At 50.7% G+C, this 18,546-nt stretch overlaps 1 protein-coding gene across 9 annotated transcripts in view; it reads right to left on the minus strand.

Annotated features, from left to right (window-relative positions):
* The window catches only part of NEDD4L (NEDD4 like E3 ubiquitin protein ligase), a 370,199-nt gene that overhangs the window by 3,383 nt on the left and 348,270 nt on the right, over window positions 1-18,546 (minus strand). For all 9 annotated transcript variants that reach the window (XM_040264312.1, XM_040264311.1, XM_040264310.1 and 6 more), the window contains 6 exons: window positions 11,728-11,801; window positions 9,566-9,626; window positions 7,786-7,845; window positions 5,967-6,074; window positions 4,551-4,647; window positions 3,381-3,453 (listed from right to left, as the gene is read on the minus strand). In XM_040264312.1, the coding sequence (XP_040120246.1) occupies window positions 3,381-3,453; window positions 4,551-4,647; window positions 5,967-6,074; window positions 7,786-7,845; window positions 9,566-9,626; window positions 11,728-11,801 (473 nt within the window). The remainder of the gene's footprint in view (window positions 1-3,380; window positions 3,454-4,550; window positions 4,648-5,966; window positions 6,075-7,785; window positions 7,846-9,565; window positions 9,627-11,727; window positions 11,802-18,546) is intronic.

An 18,546-nucleotide genomic window follows, 5' to 3' on the forward strand; every position in this document is an offset into this window, starting at 1 on the left:
GGTCTTCCCGGCCCAGGAACTGGACCTGCATCTCCTGTGTGGCAGGTAGAGTCTTCACCAGCTGAGCCACCAAAGTGCTGTTCCTCGATCACCTCAGTGAGTCCTAGCATCCACCTGTAAGGTAGATGATGCTGCATCCCTACTTGTAGAGGAATCCAAGGCACAGAGAGGTTAGGGAACTTGCCCAAGGTCACCCAGTAAGTGGCAGAGCCCGATTCCGCCCCAGGCTGGCTCCAGGGCCCGGATATGGTCAGGCTGCCTCAGCGTCTAGAGCTGCGCGCTCTCAGCACTGGCACAGGTTTCCAAGGATGAGCAGAGCATCTCCCTGTGTTTTAAAGCCAACGACTGTCAGCAGTAAGACCCGGACGCATGAGCAGTGTGGGCCCTTTAACAACCGCTGAGTGTCTGATAAGACACACTGAGCTCTGAGATTTTTTAACATCGAAATACACAGCAGAGCAGAACACTGTGTCTCCCAAACCAGAAGGCTCAGGAACTCGGGAATCCTGAAAGATTAAGACGGAAAGAAGTCTTCAACGTTTGGTTTTCACCGTGATAACGACCTCAAACGTCATTTCACCAGCGACAAAGACAGAATCCCACTCTGCAGCTACACTTAAAAGAGCCTTTTCCCAGGAGGCGGCTGTTGTCTTGATTTTAAGCTGGTATTTCATAGTCCAGGGCCTGCAATCCTGAGGGGCTTCAAGAGTCTGTGGCCATTTTAAAGAAGGTCCATAGATTATTCAAGCTTGAGAAATACTGGCATGATGGGGGGGAGAGAGAAGCAAGTCGGGGAGTGTGAAGAGCTGAGGTTTGGGATGTTGTCAGCTCTCGGGGCATCGGTTCCTCCACTGCTGAGAGGGGACTCTCAGGACCCACCTCTTAGAACCGCTGTGATGGTGTCATAGGTTCACACATGGCGCTTGTTAGGGCGACGCCTGGAGCACAGTGAGTGCTCAGGGTTGCCATTACTTCTGATGTCAGGAGAAGGTCTGGCTCTGGCCTGCGACCAACCAGCTGTGTGGCCTTCTTACCCTCAGGGGGTAAGCCTTGTGCGGAAGATGTGTGGGCTGAAGGAGATTATTTCTAGGTGGGTCTGTGCTGCTTAGTAAAGAGGAATTTTAAATATATGAGCAGTGACCTTTGATAGAACAAAGGAATGAAGCCGCTTCATGCCAGATACTCCACAATTATATGTGAAAGAGCCAGCTCCGCCAAGCCCTCGCTCTCCTAGGAAATCAGGTTTTAATCTCAAAGCTTCATTGTGTATTTTATATTTTCATCAAACATGGAAGAGATTAAACACATATGGCTAGATTTTATTTAGCCACATCTATGGTCGTCGCGGGGAAGTTTGTTCACAGCGTACCAAGAATGAAGCGTGGTGGTTGTGTTTCTATGTTTCAGCAGAAGCCGGGGCTGGATGGGAGGAGAGCCACAGCAGAGAAAAAAGAGGAACTCCCACGCCACCAGCCCTGGGTCGTCAGCGGAACTAGTACCCTCCTCGGGGCCTGGAGAGAGCGGCCCTGGGAGAAGGCACCAGACGCTCTCCTCTTGGAACACTCGCTGAGCAGCGGGGCTGCCTTCCTCCCAGGGTCGGCCTCTGTCCTTCCAGAAGATGAGCAGCGATTCTGAACCCTGCCTGTCCTCGCCAACCACCCGGGCGGCTCTGCAATCCCATGGCCCTGGTCGTACCATACCAACTGGGTCCAAACCTCCGTGAGTGGGCCAGTGTTTGTATTTAATGCTTTCTAGGGGGTTCCCATGTCCAGCCAAGGTCGAGAGACACTGAGTCAGCGCCTTGTCTGGGCGGCCCTGTATTTTAGTGGCGGCTCAGCACGCGGACTCAGAGACAGAAGCAGCGTTCAACGGCAAGATATCTGTCTGTGGCTCAACAGTAGGATGTGGGATGAGCGCTCAATTACTTGGTTGTCTTCCAAGAGTCTGGAAAGAAAGGGAACCATATTCCCACGGCAGCAGCTTAACTATAGTGGTCAGTGTGGAGATTCTAATCCGGGCAGACCTGACTTCAAGTTCTGAGATTCGGGAGCCTGTGAATTCAGACCACAAGTAAGTTTCCCAAGAACCCACAGGGACACTGCCGTCAAGGTGCAGGGCCTGCCCCAGATGAGATGGCCGCGCCCAGTGACGCCGCTGTGACTCCTCTTTGAGTCTGGGAGCTCGGTCCCCATCCCGACCATCCTGGGGCTCAGCTCAGCGCTGGCAGCCTTTCAGAGGAAGGCTACTGAGCCCAGAAAACCATGCTGCATTTTGAAACTGGAATAAAAGCTCCAAAAGGCCAAAACATTCTCCCCTGAGAATAAAGGCAGACGGTCAGGGACACCGACTGCTCCAGCGATCGGCCAGTTTTAGCAAGACTCAGCCTACTCTCTTGGTGCCGACGGGCAGGGACCACATCCATTCCACTCAGAGTTCTCGGAATGTGAAAAATGGGGAAAACGTGCTTTCCGGCAAGGCGACGGAATTGAAGAGAAGCAAAAAAACCTTGCACAGCCCATTTTCCACAAATGCACCTGAATGAGACCTTCCTCCAAGCTGCGCCAGGCAGCGCGGGATGGCCCAGCGATTCTGGCAGCCCAAGCTTCTCGTGGGGCAGGAGGCTGGGGGGCTGCCCATCCATAGGACCCCCTCCACCTGCTTCCTATGAATAAGAAACCAAAGCCTCGGCGGAGGAAACCCAGGGGACCTGGGAGCCAGAATGAAAGCTCCTGAGGTCCTCCTCTCTGTGGGTCTCAAGAGAGTCCTCGGGGATCCCAGAGACCCTCCCCCCTCCCCCCGACCCTCCACCCGCGCCCCTGTCCCTTGGAGGCCTTTTGAGTGCCACTGTGCTAAGCCTCCCTGGGCAGGGATCCTTGGCCAGACCTGTGACCCTCCTCTGTCACAATCACATTACTAAATCCTGGAGACTCATGGGTTCTAGATAGCCATGGAAAGTCTTTTAAAGACCCTGTTGCTCCAAGGAATCTCATTCATGGTTCTAAACCAGTTTAAGGCTGGATTAAGAACTCAGTCTGCTCAGAGGCTGGGTGTTGTCACAGCCACATAGGGAGATGATACAGTGAAATCTTTGCTTCTCAGAATATTTAAGGAAAGAGGGGGACTGGAGGAGGAACACCCCAGGGGAAGCAGGAAGGGGGATTTAACCCTTCATTATCAAACATACCAGCCCTTTCACCTCCTGGTTCAACTTCATCAGCTCCAGTATGATTACACTTTCACCCCCATCACTGACATTTCCCACTCTAAATGCTCAGTGGGCAGGGAGCACAGCTTGTGACCCTCTCGCCCAATATTATCCATGGCTAAGCTTTGAAAAAACAAGTCTGTCTGTCACAGCTGGGTGGTTTTCTGTCACTCACCACGTGTGAGCTCTGGGCAGTTTTTCAGGACTTCCCCATTGCTCTATTGTAAACAGCTGAGGACCATTGGAACCTAGACAAAAGGAAAAGAAAACAGGCTGAGTGTTCAAGGCAGCAGAGCGAGACAGGGAGGGGTTGAAGGAAAGAAGGCGGGGCGGGCAGGGAGTGCCTGTGGTGAGCCCAGGACCCCCTCTGCAGCTGTGACGTCACAGTGTGCAAAACAGGGGCAGCCACGGTTCTGCACCACCTCAGACCTCAGACTCTCGTCACCATCAGGACAGAACCGCACCAAGCTGAACAGAGCAGGCACGACAACATATGGACATGCGGAAGCTACAGCCTTTCAGCCCAGCCCTGCAAGCTTAAATGTAAAACTACTTCTGGGGCGGGGGCGGGCGGGGGCATGAAATACCCTGACCTTTAATATGCAGAGCAGAAAGTGATTTTTTTAATCTACAGGAAGCACTGAATTCTGCCTTGTGGAGGGGTGTGGTAAGTTCAGATGATTATACCAAAAAAACAGAAAAAAAAGAGAAGACCAAACTTATGGTTCTCTGTAGTAGCGCAGTGTAATTGCTCAGTCGTGTCCGACTCTCTGCGACCCCACAGACTGTAGCCCACCAGGCTTCTCTGTCCATGGGATTTTCCAGGCAAGAGTACTGGAGTGGATTGCCATTTTCTTCTCCAGGGGATCTTCCCAACCCAGGGCTCGAACCTGGGTCTCCCGCATTGTAGATAGATGCTTTACCGTCTGAGCCACCAGGGAAATACAAAACCAAAAAGTAAAAACAGTCCCCTGCTTTTATACAGAGGTAACTACACAAACAGGAGGAGAAGGGGATGACAGAGGATGAGATGGCTGGATGGCATCACCGACCAACGGACCTGAGTTTGGGTAAACTCCAGGAGTTGGTGATGGACAGGGAGGCCTGGCGTGCTGCAGTCCGTGGGGTCAAAAAGAGTTGGACGCGACTGAGCGACTGAAGGACGACAGCAACACAAACAGCTGCAGATACAGCATGCTGCCGCACCTTCATGTGGTGTGTCTACTGGGTCCAGGCAAAACCCACTCGGCTAGAGGCCTGGGGACAGTCCTCTGGAGCCACAGCCGATACCTGGTAAACATTCATGGGGTAAGGGGAGGACAAGACCCCCTGGTATCCTGCTCACCATAAAGCTCGGCAAATCCATTCATAGGTACTCGAGACGTCCCCGTGACAAACTGCAGTAACCGGATGCGCTTCTCGGCGTCCATCAGCAGCACAGCCTGCGGATGGGGAGGGGCAGAGGTCAACACGCGCCGCAGGCCGTGCAACGCAGACCGGCAAACCTTTATCCCGTGTGCACTGCGGCGGAAGTCCTCGATGGTCTTACACCCGGACGGGGTAAGGCCGGGAAGCATTTTTTTTTAATGGCCACAACACCGGCCTCTAATATCAGAGACCAAGGGATCACAATGTCCCTTTCTTCATGTGTCCATTGGTCAAAAATAAGTGGTTAAAAAAAAAAAAAAAGGCAAACTTGTTGATGGCACTGAGCTCATGTTTCTGTTTGTGAGGCTTGCCAGTTCTCTTGAGCCAATTGGAAACACACACGATCCTCTCGAGCCATTAGGAAACACACACAGTTTGAAAAGTGTCAGCTCCAGGGTAACCCAGGTTATGAGGCAGGATTTCTGACTGTAGAGAAATTCTCTAAAGATAACATTTTAGCAAAAGAAAAACGGAAGCCAGGCTAGGCCTCTGAAATAACCGGTGTATCTTACTTATCTGAATTATTCTAAGAATCTAGTTGGCTTCACTGGCAAAGTCACTTGAACTGATATTAAAAAAAAAAAAAATCCAAAATCAAAGCTGAGTGAGACCTGGACTAAGACTTTAGGATTTGATGACTCTGCTTTCTTCCTTTTCTCTCTACTTCTCTGCCGCACTTGAAATCTTATTAGTAACAGATATTTAGAAATTAAGACAATTCAAATAGATTTCTTATTTCTATAAGTAAATAACCAGTGCTTCCCCTGGCCCCCCTCCCCATGGCATTATTCTTTTAAAGTCAGTTTACACTCTCTTCTTCAGACCTGCTCACTATTTCACTTCTCTCCTAAAATGAACAGGATACAAACACTGGCCTTTAGAGAGTAAATCAGATTTCATTTGCATCTCTGATTGAAAGATGTAAACATCAAAATGGTTGTTGGAATTCATAAAAAAAGTTGAGAAAATGGTTTTTTAAACCAAAATGGCATCTTGGAAAAGCCAGCCCCAAAGCATGTATTTGTCCTGAGAAGCCTTTCATTCTTATTCACACTCTGGAGGACTTGTTCCAATATCTTGAATCCAGCTATCTGCTTCTTAGGGTCATCCAACTCAACGGTTTCCTCAAACAAAAGCACTTGAGCAGGTGACCGAGGAAGACAGTGTGGCTGACTCAGGAGAAGTGAGGACAGGTGTCCACTCCGGTCACAGAGAAGCAGCAGGAAGGGCTCCGTCCGGCTCAGCAGACCTCTTCCCTCTGCAGCAGGCCACGCAGCCCCAGACCCTGTGGCGGACGCTGGAAGGCAGCACAGGCCCTGGGCCCCGAACTTACCTTCCAGAACCACTGGATCACGGGGTGGTTCGGGCAGTAGCCGTTCTTGTAGATAGAATGTTGTCGCCAGTCGTTCACGTCCACGTCGCCAAGGCCGCACATCAGCAACTGGAGGAGACAGACCAGAGGTGAACAGGGTGTATCGTGAAAGCTGAAGAAACACGCACGGAGAAAAGGCCTTCTCTCAATGCCAGCATCGCGTCACGTGCAAAGCCAGACGATCCAGTGAACTCTAAGAACAACTGACGGGGAATATGTGTGCCACAGCCTACCTGCTGCCTCAAGTTAGAGACAGGTAACGAGGGCCCCGATTCCAATGCCTGTACAGACCCCCGCGTCTCACGCTGGAGATGAAGAGTCCAGACTGATCGCCTGCCTGGCCCCTCTGATCTCAGCTCAGTGCTCACGGATTTGCTTATGCTGTTTACATCTGCTCTTGACGCTGGCTGTCTGCTCTTCTGAGAGGTTATCTGTCTCACTATGTGAAAATACCTCTCCACCCACAACAGAATTTGTGTTTTATGATAGCAAGAACGTGTCTTCCCCAGACGGATCCACCAGCTCAGGGCATCACCTCACCTCCTGGCGAACAGATCTGTCCTGAGGCTGTGACTGCTTCTCTGCCTCACCGGGCCTGGGTCCACTTTCCTTACTGCCTAACCCTCTGCTTCCCAGGTGGCTCAGCAGTAAAGAATCCGCCTGCCAACCTGGAGACACGGGTTCAATACTTGGGTCAGGAAGACCCCTGAGAGAAGGAAATGACTACCTACTCCAGTATTCTTGCCTGGATTCCATGGACAGAGGAGCCTCGTAGTCTACAGTCTATGGCGTTGCAAAGAGTCTGACATGACTTAGCAACTAAACCACCATCTCCAACCCTCTGCAGGGCAGTTTCCTGTGGACAGATGAGTGATATTCCCATAGAGGCACCAGCAGAAAATGGGAAAACGAAACCAAAGGCCTGAAAGGCGGGCTCATAGGCCTGACTGTGCTCAGAGCCTGCTGGATAAACCTGTGAGGTCATTAGCCTCTCCTGGCCTCAGTTTCCCCACCTTTCAAACGAAGGGCTTCCTCGACAGGCTTTCTATGACATCATCTACCCGGACGTTTCCATTTGAAGGTAGGAGAATGGAAAACCAGTCCCCAGGAGCCGCTTCACTGGACAAGCGGCCCCTGAGTCCTGTCGGCAGCCTCTGCACAGACACAGCCTGCCTCGTCCTGCTTCCCTGGACACAAAGGTGAAAAGGTCCCTCTGCTCTGCAGACACCTTGCTCTCTGCATCAACCCCAGGAAGTTGGCACAACCTGGGATGAAGCCACCTCCTGCTAGCACCTGCTGCTTTCTGGTGCGCTTCTTCACTCAACACGACCCCTTCAAGTTCCCGGCCACTTATGCTCTGGGAGCCCTCACAAATGCTCAGGTCATGAGCCCCCTCAGCTCTCACAGTGGGTGCGCAGAAAACCCGAGTCCTCAGCCGGCCCCCGCCCGGGGAGCAGGGTGGTGCCCCCCTCCCCTGGCTGCTGCCACCCCAGCTCTACCGGAAGCAGCAGTTTCCCTGCCAAGCCAGGCCTGGCGGTGAACCAGCTCAGCGCGGCAGGCCTCTGTCTGCCGCATCCCGGACCTGCCCTCTCCCAGGAAGGAACGCACAGGTGACGACCTCTGCTGTTCCCCGCTCCCCAGTCAGCAAACAAGCCCCCAAGAGACCTGCGGTAGAACTGACCTAAGCTTACTCACTAGGACACTGTGGATGAGAGCATATTACAATGTCAGCAGTGAAGCAAGTTAAATAAAATCTCCTTTATGTAAAATGTTTACAAACCTCCAGTTCATTTTCATCAAAGATTTTAATCAAATCAATAGGGAGCAGTTCCGTGAATCCCTGAAAGAAAGGAAAAAAAAAAAAAAAACACTCTCAATACCTTTTTCTCTGAAAGAGACAAATTTTACAGGGCCAACCAGCTTTGTGTGGTTAGCTAGGAAAAAACACATTGTCCTCTGATGATTTATAGCTATCAGTGACAGTATTCAGTGATTTTAGTTCCTATAAAAACAGCATAATCACAGTATAAAAGATTTAAAGAGCGGCAGACTAGGGTTCAGGTACTTGAGTAATTCCTGAAACACTATGAAAATATAAGTTGCTGTAAGCAGGCGGCGGATTCCAAAAGCCATTTATGACACACTGCCAGGACTCAGGGTGCCCTTAGACACACAGGCCATAGGCGTGCAAGCAAACCATTTACAAATAAGGTACCAAAGGGAGAGATGAAACCCCAGAGGTGGCCGTGTGATCAGCAGAGAGGAGGCAGGGGGTACAGAGAACCAGCCCGGTTCCCAGCTTAGTCGGTTAGTTATCACTAACTGATGGCTCAGACGGTAAAGAATCCACCTGAAATGCAGGAGATGTGGGTTTGATCCCTGGGTCAGTAAGATCCCTTGGAGGAGCAAATGGCAACCCACTCCAGTATTCTTGCCTGGAGAATCCCATGGACAGCGGAGCCTGGCAGGTTACAGTCCATGGTGTTGCAAAGAGTCAGACACAACTCAGCGACTAGCACTTTCACTAACTACTGCTCTGATCCAGGATGGATGCTCCGTGTTGCTGGCCCTTCGTGTGGTCCGTTTCTGCAAGTGAGATCACCTGGAGTGAGGCCAGCTGGGTTTCTTGTGTAAATAAGGTATGATGAACCCTGCGGTTCTTAAGTGCATCTAATTCACACGTTTTTACCCAAGGTCCCAGAATTTTTCCGAGTGTCCTGCCTGGGCTGGTGCTTTATTCACCACGAGCAGGTAAGTGGGTGAGGGATGAGCTTGAGAGCATCAGCTAACGAGAACCTGGGATCAGTTCAACGAGAACGGAAGCCTGGAGTGGACACCCAGGGTTCGTTCTCTTTAAGTAACTAGAGCAACTATTAGGGCTTAAAAAGAAACCGCACTTTGGGTCACAGTGAGCCATTTAAAAAAATGATGAACCCCTATTCTCTGTGAGGCGCCTCTCTCTTCAGGGGCCTTTGGCATCATTGATGTTAACTACCCGGGTCTGAGAAGTAACTGCTTCACACTTTAATAGGGTGAGGAACTGTTCAGCCAGCCAAGAAGAAAGGGTAGGGGATTAAAAAAAAAAAAAAAAAAAAAATGTCCGACCAATGAAGGGGAAGGCACTGCTCCTGGGGAGGGATGGTATGAATGGAAACTGCCCAGGTCCTCCCATTTCTCAGAACCTGCGGTCATCACAGCAAAAGGCTGGGACGCTCCCAGCCTCCCCGGGCACCACTGAGAGCTGCAGGATGGTGGTCCTAGCCTCTGTGGGGGAGCCTGCCCTTCTGGATCAAGTCTGTAAAGATTTCTCTTTAAAAAACAGTTACAGCGAATTAAAAACTAATAGCAACAAAGCTAGAAAACACTGAACCAAAGCAAACAAACGGAAGGCCGCAGCTCTCACTCCTGTCCCGGGGCTGGAGGCGGTGGGAGTGGGGTCCCCACACCTGCACCCATGTGGGGGACTGTGATGGTCCTCTGCCTCGTGCCCACCCCCAGGAGGAGGGTGGTCCTCTCCCAACCTCAGGGCACAGGCCTGGCTCCCAGTGAGCCCGACTTACCTCCAGGAAGGCGTTCATCTGCTTTTGGACCCTGTTCACGAACCTCCACTGGATGACGAGGCTGCGGGAGGAAATGGACAGCAGTTAACCACCCCCTTCACAACTGCAGATGCTTCTTGTCGGGCAGGGGAGGAGCAGGGCCCGAAGCGGACCGAGAAGAGGGTGGGGCCACTGCTGCTGAGTCCTGGATGCTTTCGAGAACAGGGGCACATGTGGAGCCTCGAATCTCATTGAGGATTTTAAAAAAGTAAGACTGGTTCTCCTCACTCCCCTCCACCAAGCCTGTTTACCAAAGCTGCTTTATAAATGTGACTGTCCAGAGAAAAGGGAAAATGGGCTTTGAATACAAACATACCTGGGCATAATGGACACATACACAAAAACCCACATATGTACATACCCACACTTATGTACAACCATGTACATATTTTTAAGGGGAATACTCAGCACAATATATGTGATCATATGATATTTTGTTCTAGTATCCAATGTGCTGGTTTTCAATGGAGACATACAATTTATCAGCATTTTACCACTAACATTAATACTTTAATACCAACATTTGGAGGACTAGTGGTAAAAAAACCTCTTTGAGTCACAGAAATCCACTGAAACCATGCTCCCTGTGACAACATCTAGTGTACAGCAGCATTTACTGCCAGGCGAATGTGCTTTGGAGTCCACCTAAGGTGTTCTGTTGTGAAATAGCACAGGGACCTTGTCACCAAGGGCTCTCACTTACGGGGGGGCAGGGGGGGCCATGGCAACGGCACCCGGGGACCAGCCTGCCGCCCGCCCACTGCTCAGCATTTTGGGGGCTCCCTGGCTGTGCTGCCATCACCAGCCCAACAGCCTCTACCTGCACCAGGGGTGCAGGGGGCAGGGAGAAGCTGGGAGTTCAACCTGACTTCCGGCGGTAAAGCCAGCTGAGACACTGCCTGAGGCCCTGCCCTCAACCCCCGACCTGAAACCTGAAAGAATTAACTGCAAAGAAAGAGGCACAACGCGTATCACAAGGTCCACACCCTCTGACTCCTGACCCTAGTCGCCCTGGGGTGGAGGGCTGTTAAAAATCGATTCCAAGTCTGTGCTTTCTGAATGAAGACAATGGCGTCTGCTAGGATGCCATCTACTTGCGGAGACTGTCCAAGTTCAGTGCCAATGAACGTAAACAGGCAAGAACTGTAGTATCTTACTTCTAGTCTTTGACTAAGAGTAGCAAGCTTTCAAACTTGCAAGTGGAGAAGTCGGTCCTTGGTCAGGGTCTCTAGGGACTTGACACTCCCCCATTCTTCCTAATTAGAAAAGAGTAGGCTTTTCTCTGCAGATGCGAAGGAAGGAAGCTAGGACCCTTGGCCATTCTCTCGAGTCCTGTGATCCATTATACTGAGAGAGGAGGCAACGTGGCTTGCTGAGATGATGTTCTGAATGCAACAAGGAGCTCAGGCCATGGCTGCAGCTCACTAGACGAGCAGGAACTAAGACCCTGGGAGCCATCCACTATTACGCAGACCCGCCCAAGGTTAGCGAGGGCAGCCTGGCAATCCTTGGAGGATACCAGAACCGTGTGCTTGAAGCATACCTACATACCAAGAGGAAAATGTAAGCTGCCCAACAGGGAAAGACCTGCCCACTGCAGACGTCCTAGATTTCCAAAGGACTCAACATTTTGTTCCACCAATGGAGGCTGAGGTTGAGTAAAGAAAATTACACACATCAGGAATGATGTTTCAGCATCTGCTGAATTCTCCCCATCCATTTTAACTCTTTTCCTACACTTTCATTATGGAAGAGAAGTCAGGAGAGAGAGGCAATATCTTCTCTTTGGTGGTTTCTACTTTTACCCCAACTGGCTTTTGACACCGTGTTCCATCGCTGTAATTCTCAGTTTCAGACAGGACGCCCACTGGCTCCCAGAGTATCTGCTATGTTACTCAACAAGGACTCTTCTCTCTGCCCACTGCTCCTCTGTCGGCAGCTCCAAGAAGCCATGACACAAGTCACACTTTCCATCCCGTAATTCAGCATCCCATGAGCCCACGCCAGAAAGGAACCCAGGCTGTTCAGAGGATGTCTACGGCACGCACAAGGTGTTCTGACGAGGGCTGCCCACCAAACACACTGCTCGATTTAATCAAAGAAAGGGCTGTGTGTGTACGTACTCTATGTACTCTCTTTTGTTTTCATTCGTTACCATTATTTCTGACCCGTTGGGCTTCAGATCCACTTGATATGTCTGCAATTACAAAGATAAAACAACGATCACCATCATGAAGCTATTTTGCATATTATCACTGAGTAATAACATCTCACTATAAAAGGAACGTAAGTAAAATCTATTCAGAACTCTTTCCCAGAAAATGGGGTCTGTGTCCAAGGGAGTATCTAATGAGGCCTTTAAATTGTTAAGATGTTACACGCTTAAAGATGTTATCATCGAAGGCAAATGATTTTATGGTTATTTATGAGTTTTAATTATCCTTCATACATTAGCAACAGTGGGGAACAACACTTTTTTTCATCTGCTATTGACTTATCAAGAAATTTAATTATGTTTCACAGAAAAGACAGGGTATATCCATCAAGACTGCAGACAGAGATGCCAATTTGTTGCTGAAAATTAGATTTTATAGCCATAAAAAAATACGTGGAATTTCTTTCAAAGGGACAAAACACAGGGACTTAAGAGAGAGATGCTGAGGAAGTCAAGCTGAGGAATGGATCCACCTGCCCCCGGAGAACCCCTGCCTTTTCTGTGCATCAGACACCACCCCGGGCTTCCCTGGTGGCTCAGCGATGAAAGAATCTGCCTGCAGTGCAGGAGACGCAGGTTCGAGCCCTGGGTCAGGAAGATCTCTGGAGGAGGGCGTGGCAACCCACCCCAGTGTTCTTGTCTGGAGAATCCCATGGATGGAGGAGCCTAGCGGGCTACAGTTCATGGGGTCACAAAGGGTCGGACACGACTGAAGGGACTTGGCAGGCACACGACACCACCTCCCGGCTCGCTGTCCCAGAACGTCCCCGCCTCCACCAGGGCCGCCCAGGAGTGTGAAGAGCAAAGACGCCCAACCCCAGGCAGAGTCTCCTCCTCTGCTAGCCCTGCCTTAACAGCTGAGTGGACAAAGCGGTAAGTAGCAGAAGGGAAGGAAGAGTCTACTGATCTAACAGGAAAGTGTTTATACTCTTGTGGAAATTCCAGGGAAATAAAGAGGAAAAAAATACCACCCACAGCTCCCCTATTCACAGATAACCACTTTCATATTCTGCTGCGAGTCCTTGCGGTCTTTCCCCTACATGCATCCGGCTATGTCCAGGAGGAAGCCAAGCCCAAGGGAGCAGGTTCTCCAGAGTAAACGTCCAGGTCTCATCCCTTACACGGGATAGAGTCACACCTGTAACAGATCCCTGCTCTGACACAGGTCCACTTTCAGCAACCTGCCCCAGCTCCAATACTCCGGCCACCAGATGAAGAGCTGACTCACTGGAAAAGACCCTGATGCTGGGAAAGACTGAAGCCAGCAGAAGGGGGCGGCAGAGGATGAGATGGTTGGACGGCACCACCAACTCCATGGACAGGAGTTTGAGCAAACTTGGGAGATAGTCACGGACAGGGAAGCCTGCTGCAGACACCCCTGAGCAACTGAACAGTACAGTACAGTGCCCCAGCCCTGCCACACACACCCAGGAGCAGACCAGACGTCTCTGGCCTGCCCATCAGATCCTATTCCTCTCTAAGCACTTCCTCTGATGGTGCACTTGACTGTTGTTGTTTTTCACGTGGAGGCAGCTTTTTCAATCTAAGCCTACGGATCCTTGGTCTTGGCCCTTCCTGTCTTCTTTTTCTCCTTTCCTTCATTATCTGGGAAGTGACCTAGCTTCTTTCCCACATGACTGAACCCCACTTTCAACAACGTCAATACGATGCTTTCCTGCCCCCAGTATGGACTTAACTGCTACTATATTTTGTATATTTCTTCAAATCCTTCTTTCCCACTGGGCTCCCTTCCACCACTAACTTTCAGCCTGTTCAGTCGCCGCTAGCTGGATCTGCTCTTGTCCCGTGTAGGTCCCAGCACTTCTTGAGGATATTGAACAGCTCCACTTAGGAAGTGGGGTGGCAACAGGCATCAAGATTTTAAGGTGCAAGTCCCTTCTTATAGTTACTTCTCTTTTAGGATTTATACCAATGGTAAGATATTGGTACAAAAATGTGTCTTTCAGGATTGCAGTCTTCATACTGTTTATATGGTGAGATACTGAAATAGCCTAGATGCCAACCACGAGGGTGTGGCTAAAAATGTTCGGTCTAGGGGGCTTCCCTGGGGGCTCAGTGGTAAAGAACTGTCCTGCCAGCGCAGGAGACATGGGTTCGATCCCTCCTCTGGCCAGACCCCACATGTGGTGGAGCGACCAAGTCTGTAACTGCCGAGACTGTGCTCCGGAGCCCGTGCGCCCAACGAGAGAGGCCGCCGCGGTGAGCAGCCGGGGCACCGGAACAAAGAGGTGCTCTCCGCTCACTACGACCAGAGAAGAGCTCCCGCAGAGCAACACAGACCCTGTGTAGCCACGAATAAATAAACAGACATTATTAAAAAAGGATGTTTGGTCTATGGAATGAAATCCAGCGTAGCTATTAAAAAATGGTACTTACTGACATGGAAAGCCATCTAGGATTTATTAAGTTAAAACTGTGCACACTCTACAATTCCACTCCTGTAATTAATAAATAAAAGAAATAAAAATAAAAATACCTGTGTGTGTTTACAGAGAATAATTCTGCAAGACACAAACAAAAATTTAATGGTGATTTTTCTCTAGGTGGTAGGAACTAAGGGTGATTTTAATGTGTGTTTACTGTACCGACTTTATTACAAAGATCAATATTTTATTATTACATTTTATAATCAGATACATAAAATTATTTTTGAAAGTAAAAAAAAAAAGGGCAGACTGTGCTATCTGTGCTAGGGAAGGAACTGCTGGCCAGGGCAACTCTGGGTCACATGGCTGATCAGGGCCATGGTTTCTCCGGGAGCCAGTGATGGGGGCTGGAGGGCTCCAGGCCCTTCTCTGGAGAAGGCAAGTCCTCCCAGAGCCTCAGCTGCCCCCCTCCCTGGCCTCACACACCCCTGTGGGCAGGAACAGCTGTTATTCAAACTCCATTAGAAACTCACGTCCCTTGAGTCAGCGATGCCATCCAACCATCCTCTACTACCCGTTCTCCTGCTGCCCTCAATCTTTCCTGGCACCAGAGTCTTTAAAAATTCCACTTTTTAAAAACAGTTGTCGTCTCATGTCTGAACTCCTTCCTTAAGGACCCAACGCTAACAAACTAATACAGCGCCTGGCACACAGGAGGGGGCCAACAGTGCTTATGGAAGAAAACTTCTTTCCTGAAGTCTCTTGGCCCAAGTACGAACTCCTCTCTCGTCTGTAAAGCAAGACGACGAAGACCAGCAGAACCTCTGGGGTGCGGCTCTCATAGCACTGGACCCCACTCCTTTGCTAAGTAACAACTTGGGACTCACACAGGTCTCCCCGATCTTCTGGCAGATGCTTTAGGACAAAGGTCTGAGAAGGCTGCAGAGACACTCGGCCAAATCGGGTGTGCAGGAACCGGTCAGAGGAAGGTCTGGCTGCTTCTCCTCCTGCTCCTGGGCCCTGCTGTCCCCGTCCTCCCCAGGCCCCCCTGGCGATCAGCGCCTCTTCCCACCTTCACGCTCCCCGCAGCTGCCTCTGCCATCTTCCTGACCCCATCTTGGAGGAGCAGCCTCCTCCCTGGGTTCTTGGTCCGGTCTCTCCCCTCTCTCTCCCCTCCTGTTCCCAGTGTCTGTCTTTCCCCTGTTTGCTCTCCCCCACCCAGTGCTTCCAAGCCTTTTTCCCCAGTCAGCACCCCTGAGGAACCTTTTTAGATGCCAGCCCCCTCAACTGCCCCTTTCCTCTTGTGCAATCTTACCAAAGGCGCCTATGGGACACCAGCGGTATGTTCTGTGGCCCCGTGGAGGACACAAGCCATTGTGATGGCTGAGACCTCTTGTCCTCTAAGAATGGGTTTTTGCCCCCAAAGGAGCACTGTCGTCCCAACTGGAAACGTGTGCCTTCGCCCAGCTCAGGCTAGGCCCCAAAGAGCTCTCCTGCGCAGCTGCCACCCACTCTCTGCCCCGCCCCACTGCACGGCGCCTCTCACCCATCGGGCGCTGCTTCGCTGGCCCTGCAGTCCAGAGCTTCTGCGTGTCACAGCTTACATCTCTGGCTGGTGTATGACGATTGTTAAATGCTGAAATTTGTTCACTGGAAACATTTTTAATAGGCCCCCCACCCAGCAGCTCCAGAGTCTCACCAACCAGAAAGAAGACAAACCGGAAAAGCATGGCAAGAGCTGCAGCTCCATTACACGGAGCGGCTGCCGCCACCCCACGGGCTGGCATTTCTAATCATAGAAGGAGGGAAAGCAGAGCACCAGGGAAGGCTGACCACATGCACATCTCGCTTCCATGGGCACAAGGAGGTGTGGGCTCCCTTTTGGGTTAGAAAAACTGCAATGCACTGCAGAGCCAAGGAAACCATAAACAAGATGAAAAGACAGCGTTCGACATGGAAGAAAATAACTGCAAATGAGGCAACTGACACAGGATTAATCTCCAAAATACATAAGCAGTTCGTGTAGCTCAGTATCAGAAAAACAAAACGGCAGCTTTGCAAAGGGCTGGAGAGGGCGACGCCGGCACAAGCCTCTTGCTGATGTCCACGTTTGGGGCTCAACAACTCTGTTCTGGGCACTGGCCTTGCAGCGGCCACTGACAGGTGGTGAGCGCACAGCAGTGAGCGACAGGCAGCCTCAGGACGGCCGCCACCAGGTGGAGCCCAACACTGAACACGAAACTGTGCAAATGAGTGGGAAGGCACTTATAGTACCTGCCACAGGGAGACACGAGAGACCCTCTGAAGGACTGGGGTCTGGGGTCAGAGCTGGCTGTCCGAACCGAGGCTGGGAGCGTGTTCGCCACTGAAGGAATGAAATGTGCAAAGGTCCTGAGGCAAGAAGGAGCTTGGTGTGTGCAAGAGGCCTCGTGGGAGCAGACCCAGAAAGTATGAGAGGCAGCAACGATGCAAAGTGCAGCTGAGACAGATATGCCGGGCCCGGCCACGCAGAACTTCATGGAGCACAAACAGGATTTGGGTCTTTACCTCGACAGTGACAGAATGGGAATTCTGTGTGCTTTCAGCAGAGGAATGACATGACCATCTCATTCTGCTAAGACCACTCTGCCACTGTAGGAGGTCAAGGTGGATATAAAAGACCAGTTAGACGTCTACAAGAGGGGCTTCCCTGGAGGCTCCGTGGTGAAGAATCCGCTTGCCAACGCAGGAGACGCGAGTTCGATCCCTGATCCAGGAAGATCGAAGATCCCACGATGCTGTGGAGCAACTAAGCCCGTGTGCTACAGCTACTGAGCTTGTGCTCTAGAGCCCGGGGACTGCAGCTGCTGAGCCCATGGGCCCTAGAACCTGTGCTCCACAGCAAGAGGACGCGCCGCGATGAGATGCCCACGCTCCACAACTAGAGGGCAGCCCTGCTCGCCGCAGCCAGAGAAAGCCCGAGCAGCGACGGAGACTGCTCAGCCAAGAAATGAGTAAGTAAAGTTACATATATATATATATAAAATATATGTCACTATGTATTATATGCGACCCCACGTACTATACAGTCCATGGAATTCTCCAGGCCAGAATACTGGAGTGGGTTGCCTTTCCCTTCTCCAGGGGATCTTCCCAACCCAGGGATCAAACCCAGGTCTCCCACATTGCAGGCGGATTCTTTACCAGCTGAGCCACAGGGGAAGCCATATGATATGTATACGGTAGCTTACCCTCAGGCTTTGGTGAGGGAGCAGACAGGGACAACAGAGAGAACTGACAAACAGCAGGGAGCAAAAATGACCAGGGCCTGGCGACGGACTGACTCTGGGAGATGAGAGCCAGGGGCAGCTGCTTAATTCACTCTGTACTTTTCCCACAATACAAAACAGATATGCTAGTTCCTCGTTAATCAGGTTTAGCTCTCTACAAAGGAGAGGCAGTAATTTCACAAATAGGGCACCTAATCATTATCTTACTCATCTTGCGAATCTGTTTTGATTATCACATTACTCTACCTGAGTCAATCCAAAGTCAGAAAAATCCACATTAATATGAGGAGGCTTGAGAATTGTTTTTAATGAATAATTGACATGAATTATGACGATCATGAAAATCTTTATCAGAAGTCTACTTAAAAATGCAAACATTTTCTGTTTGGTTTGTACTTGTAAGGTAGAAACAGTTACATTTAACTGTAACTGAGGAAGGTCTCTCAGGGCGTCTGCATCTAATCATGGCATCAGTAATGCCTTCTGAATCGTGTTATTTAAGTTAGTCATATGGAGTCCTATGGCCCTCCCTGATGGCTCAGCAGTGAAGAATCGCCTGTAAAGCAAGAGACGCAGGAGACATGGGTTCGATCCCTGAGTTGGGAAGATGACCTGGAGAAGGAAATGGCAACCCGCTCCAGTATTCTTGCTTGGAGAATCCCACGGACAGAGGAGCCTGGCACGCTGCAGTCCAAAGGGTTGCAGAGTCAGACAAGACAGAGCAACTTGACTGAGCATGGATGCAGCTCTGTCAGCGGATATACATGAGACCCTTCTTTTTGCATTTGACAGTCCAAGACTGATTTTAAGTCTTCTTGGCTCTTTACGTCTCCCTCCATGTGTTAAAAATGCAAAGAAGACATCGTTCCAGGATGACTGGCCATGTGCTGCTGCTGCTAAGTGGCTCAGTCGTGTCCGACCCTGTGTGACCCCACAGACGGCAGCCCACCAGGCTCCCCCGTCCCTGGGATTCTCCAGGCAAGAGGACTGGAGTGGGTTGCCATTGCCTTCTCCAATGCATGAAAGTGAAGTCACTCAGTCGTGTCTGACTCTTGGTGGCCCCATGGACTG

Source organism: Oryx dammah, unplaced genomic scaffold (assembly GCF_014754425.2).
Source record: "Oryx dammah isolate SB20612 unplaced genomic scaffold, SCBI_Odam_1.1 HiC_scaffold_22, whole genome shotgun sequence".
Lineage (NCBI taxonomy): Eukaryota > Metazoa > Chordata > Mammalia > Artiodactyla > Bovidae > Oryx > Oryx dammah.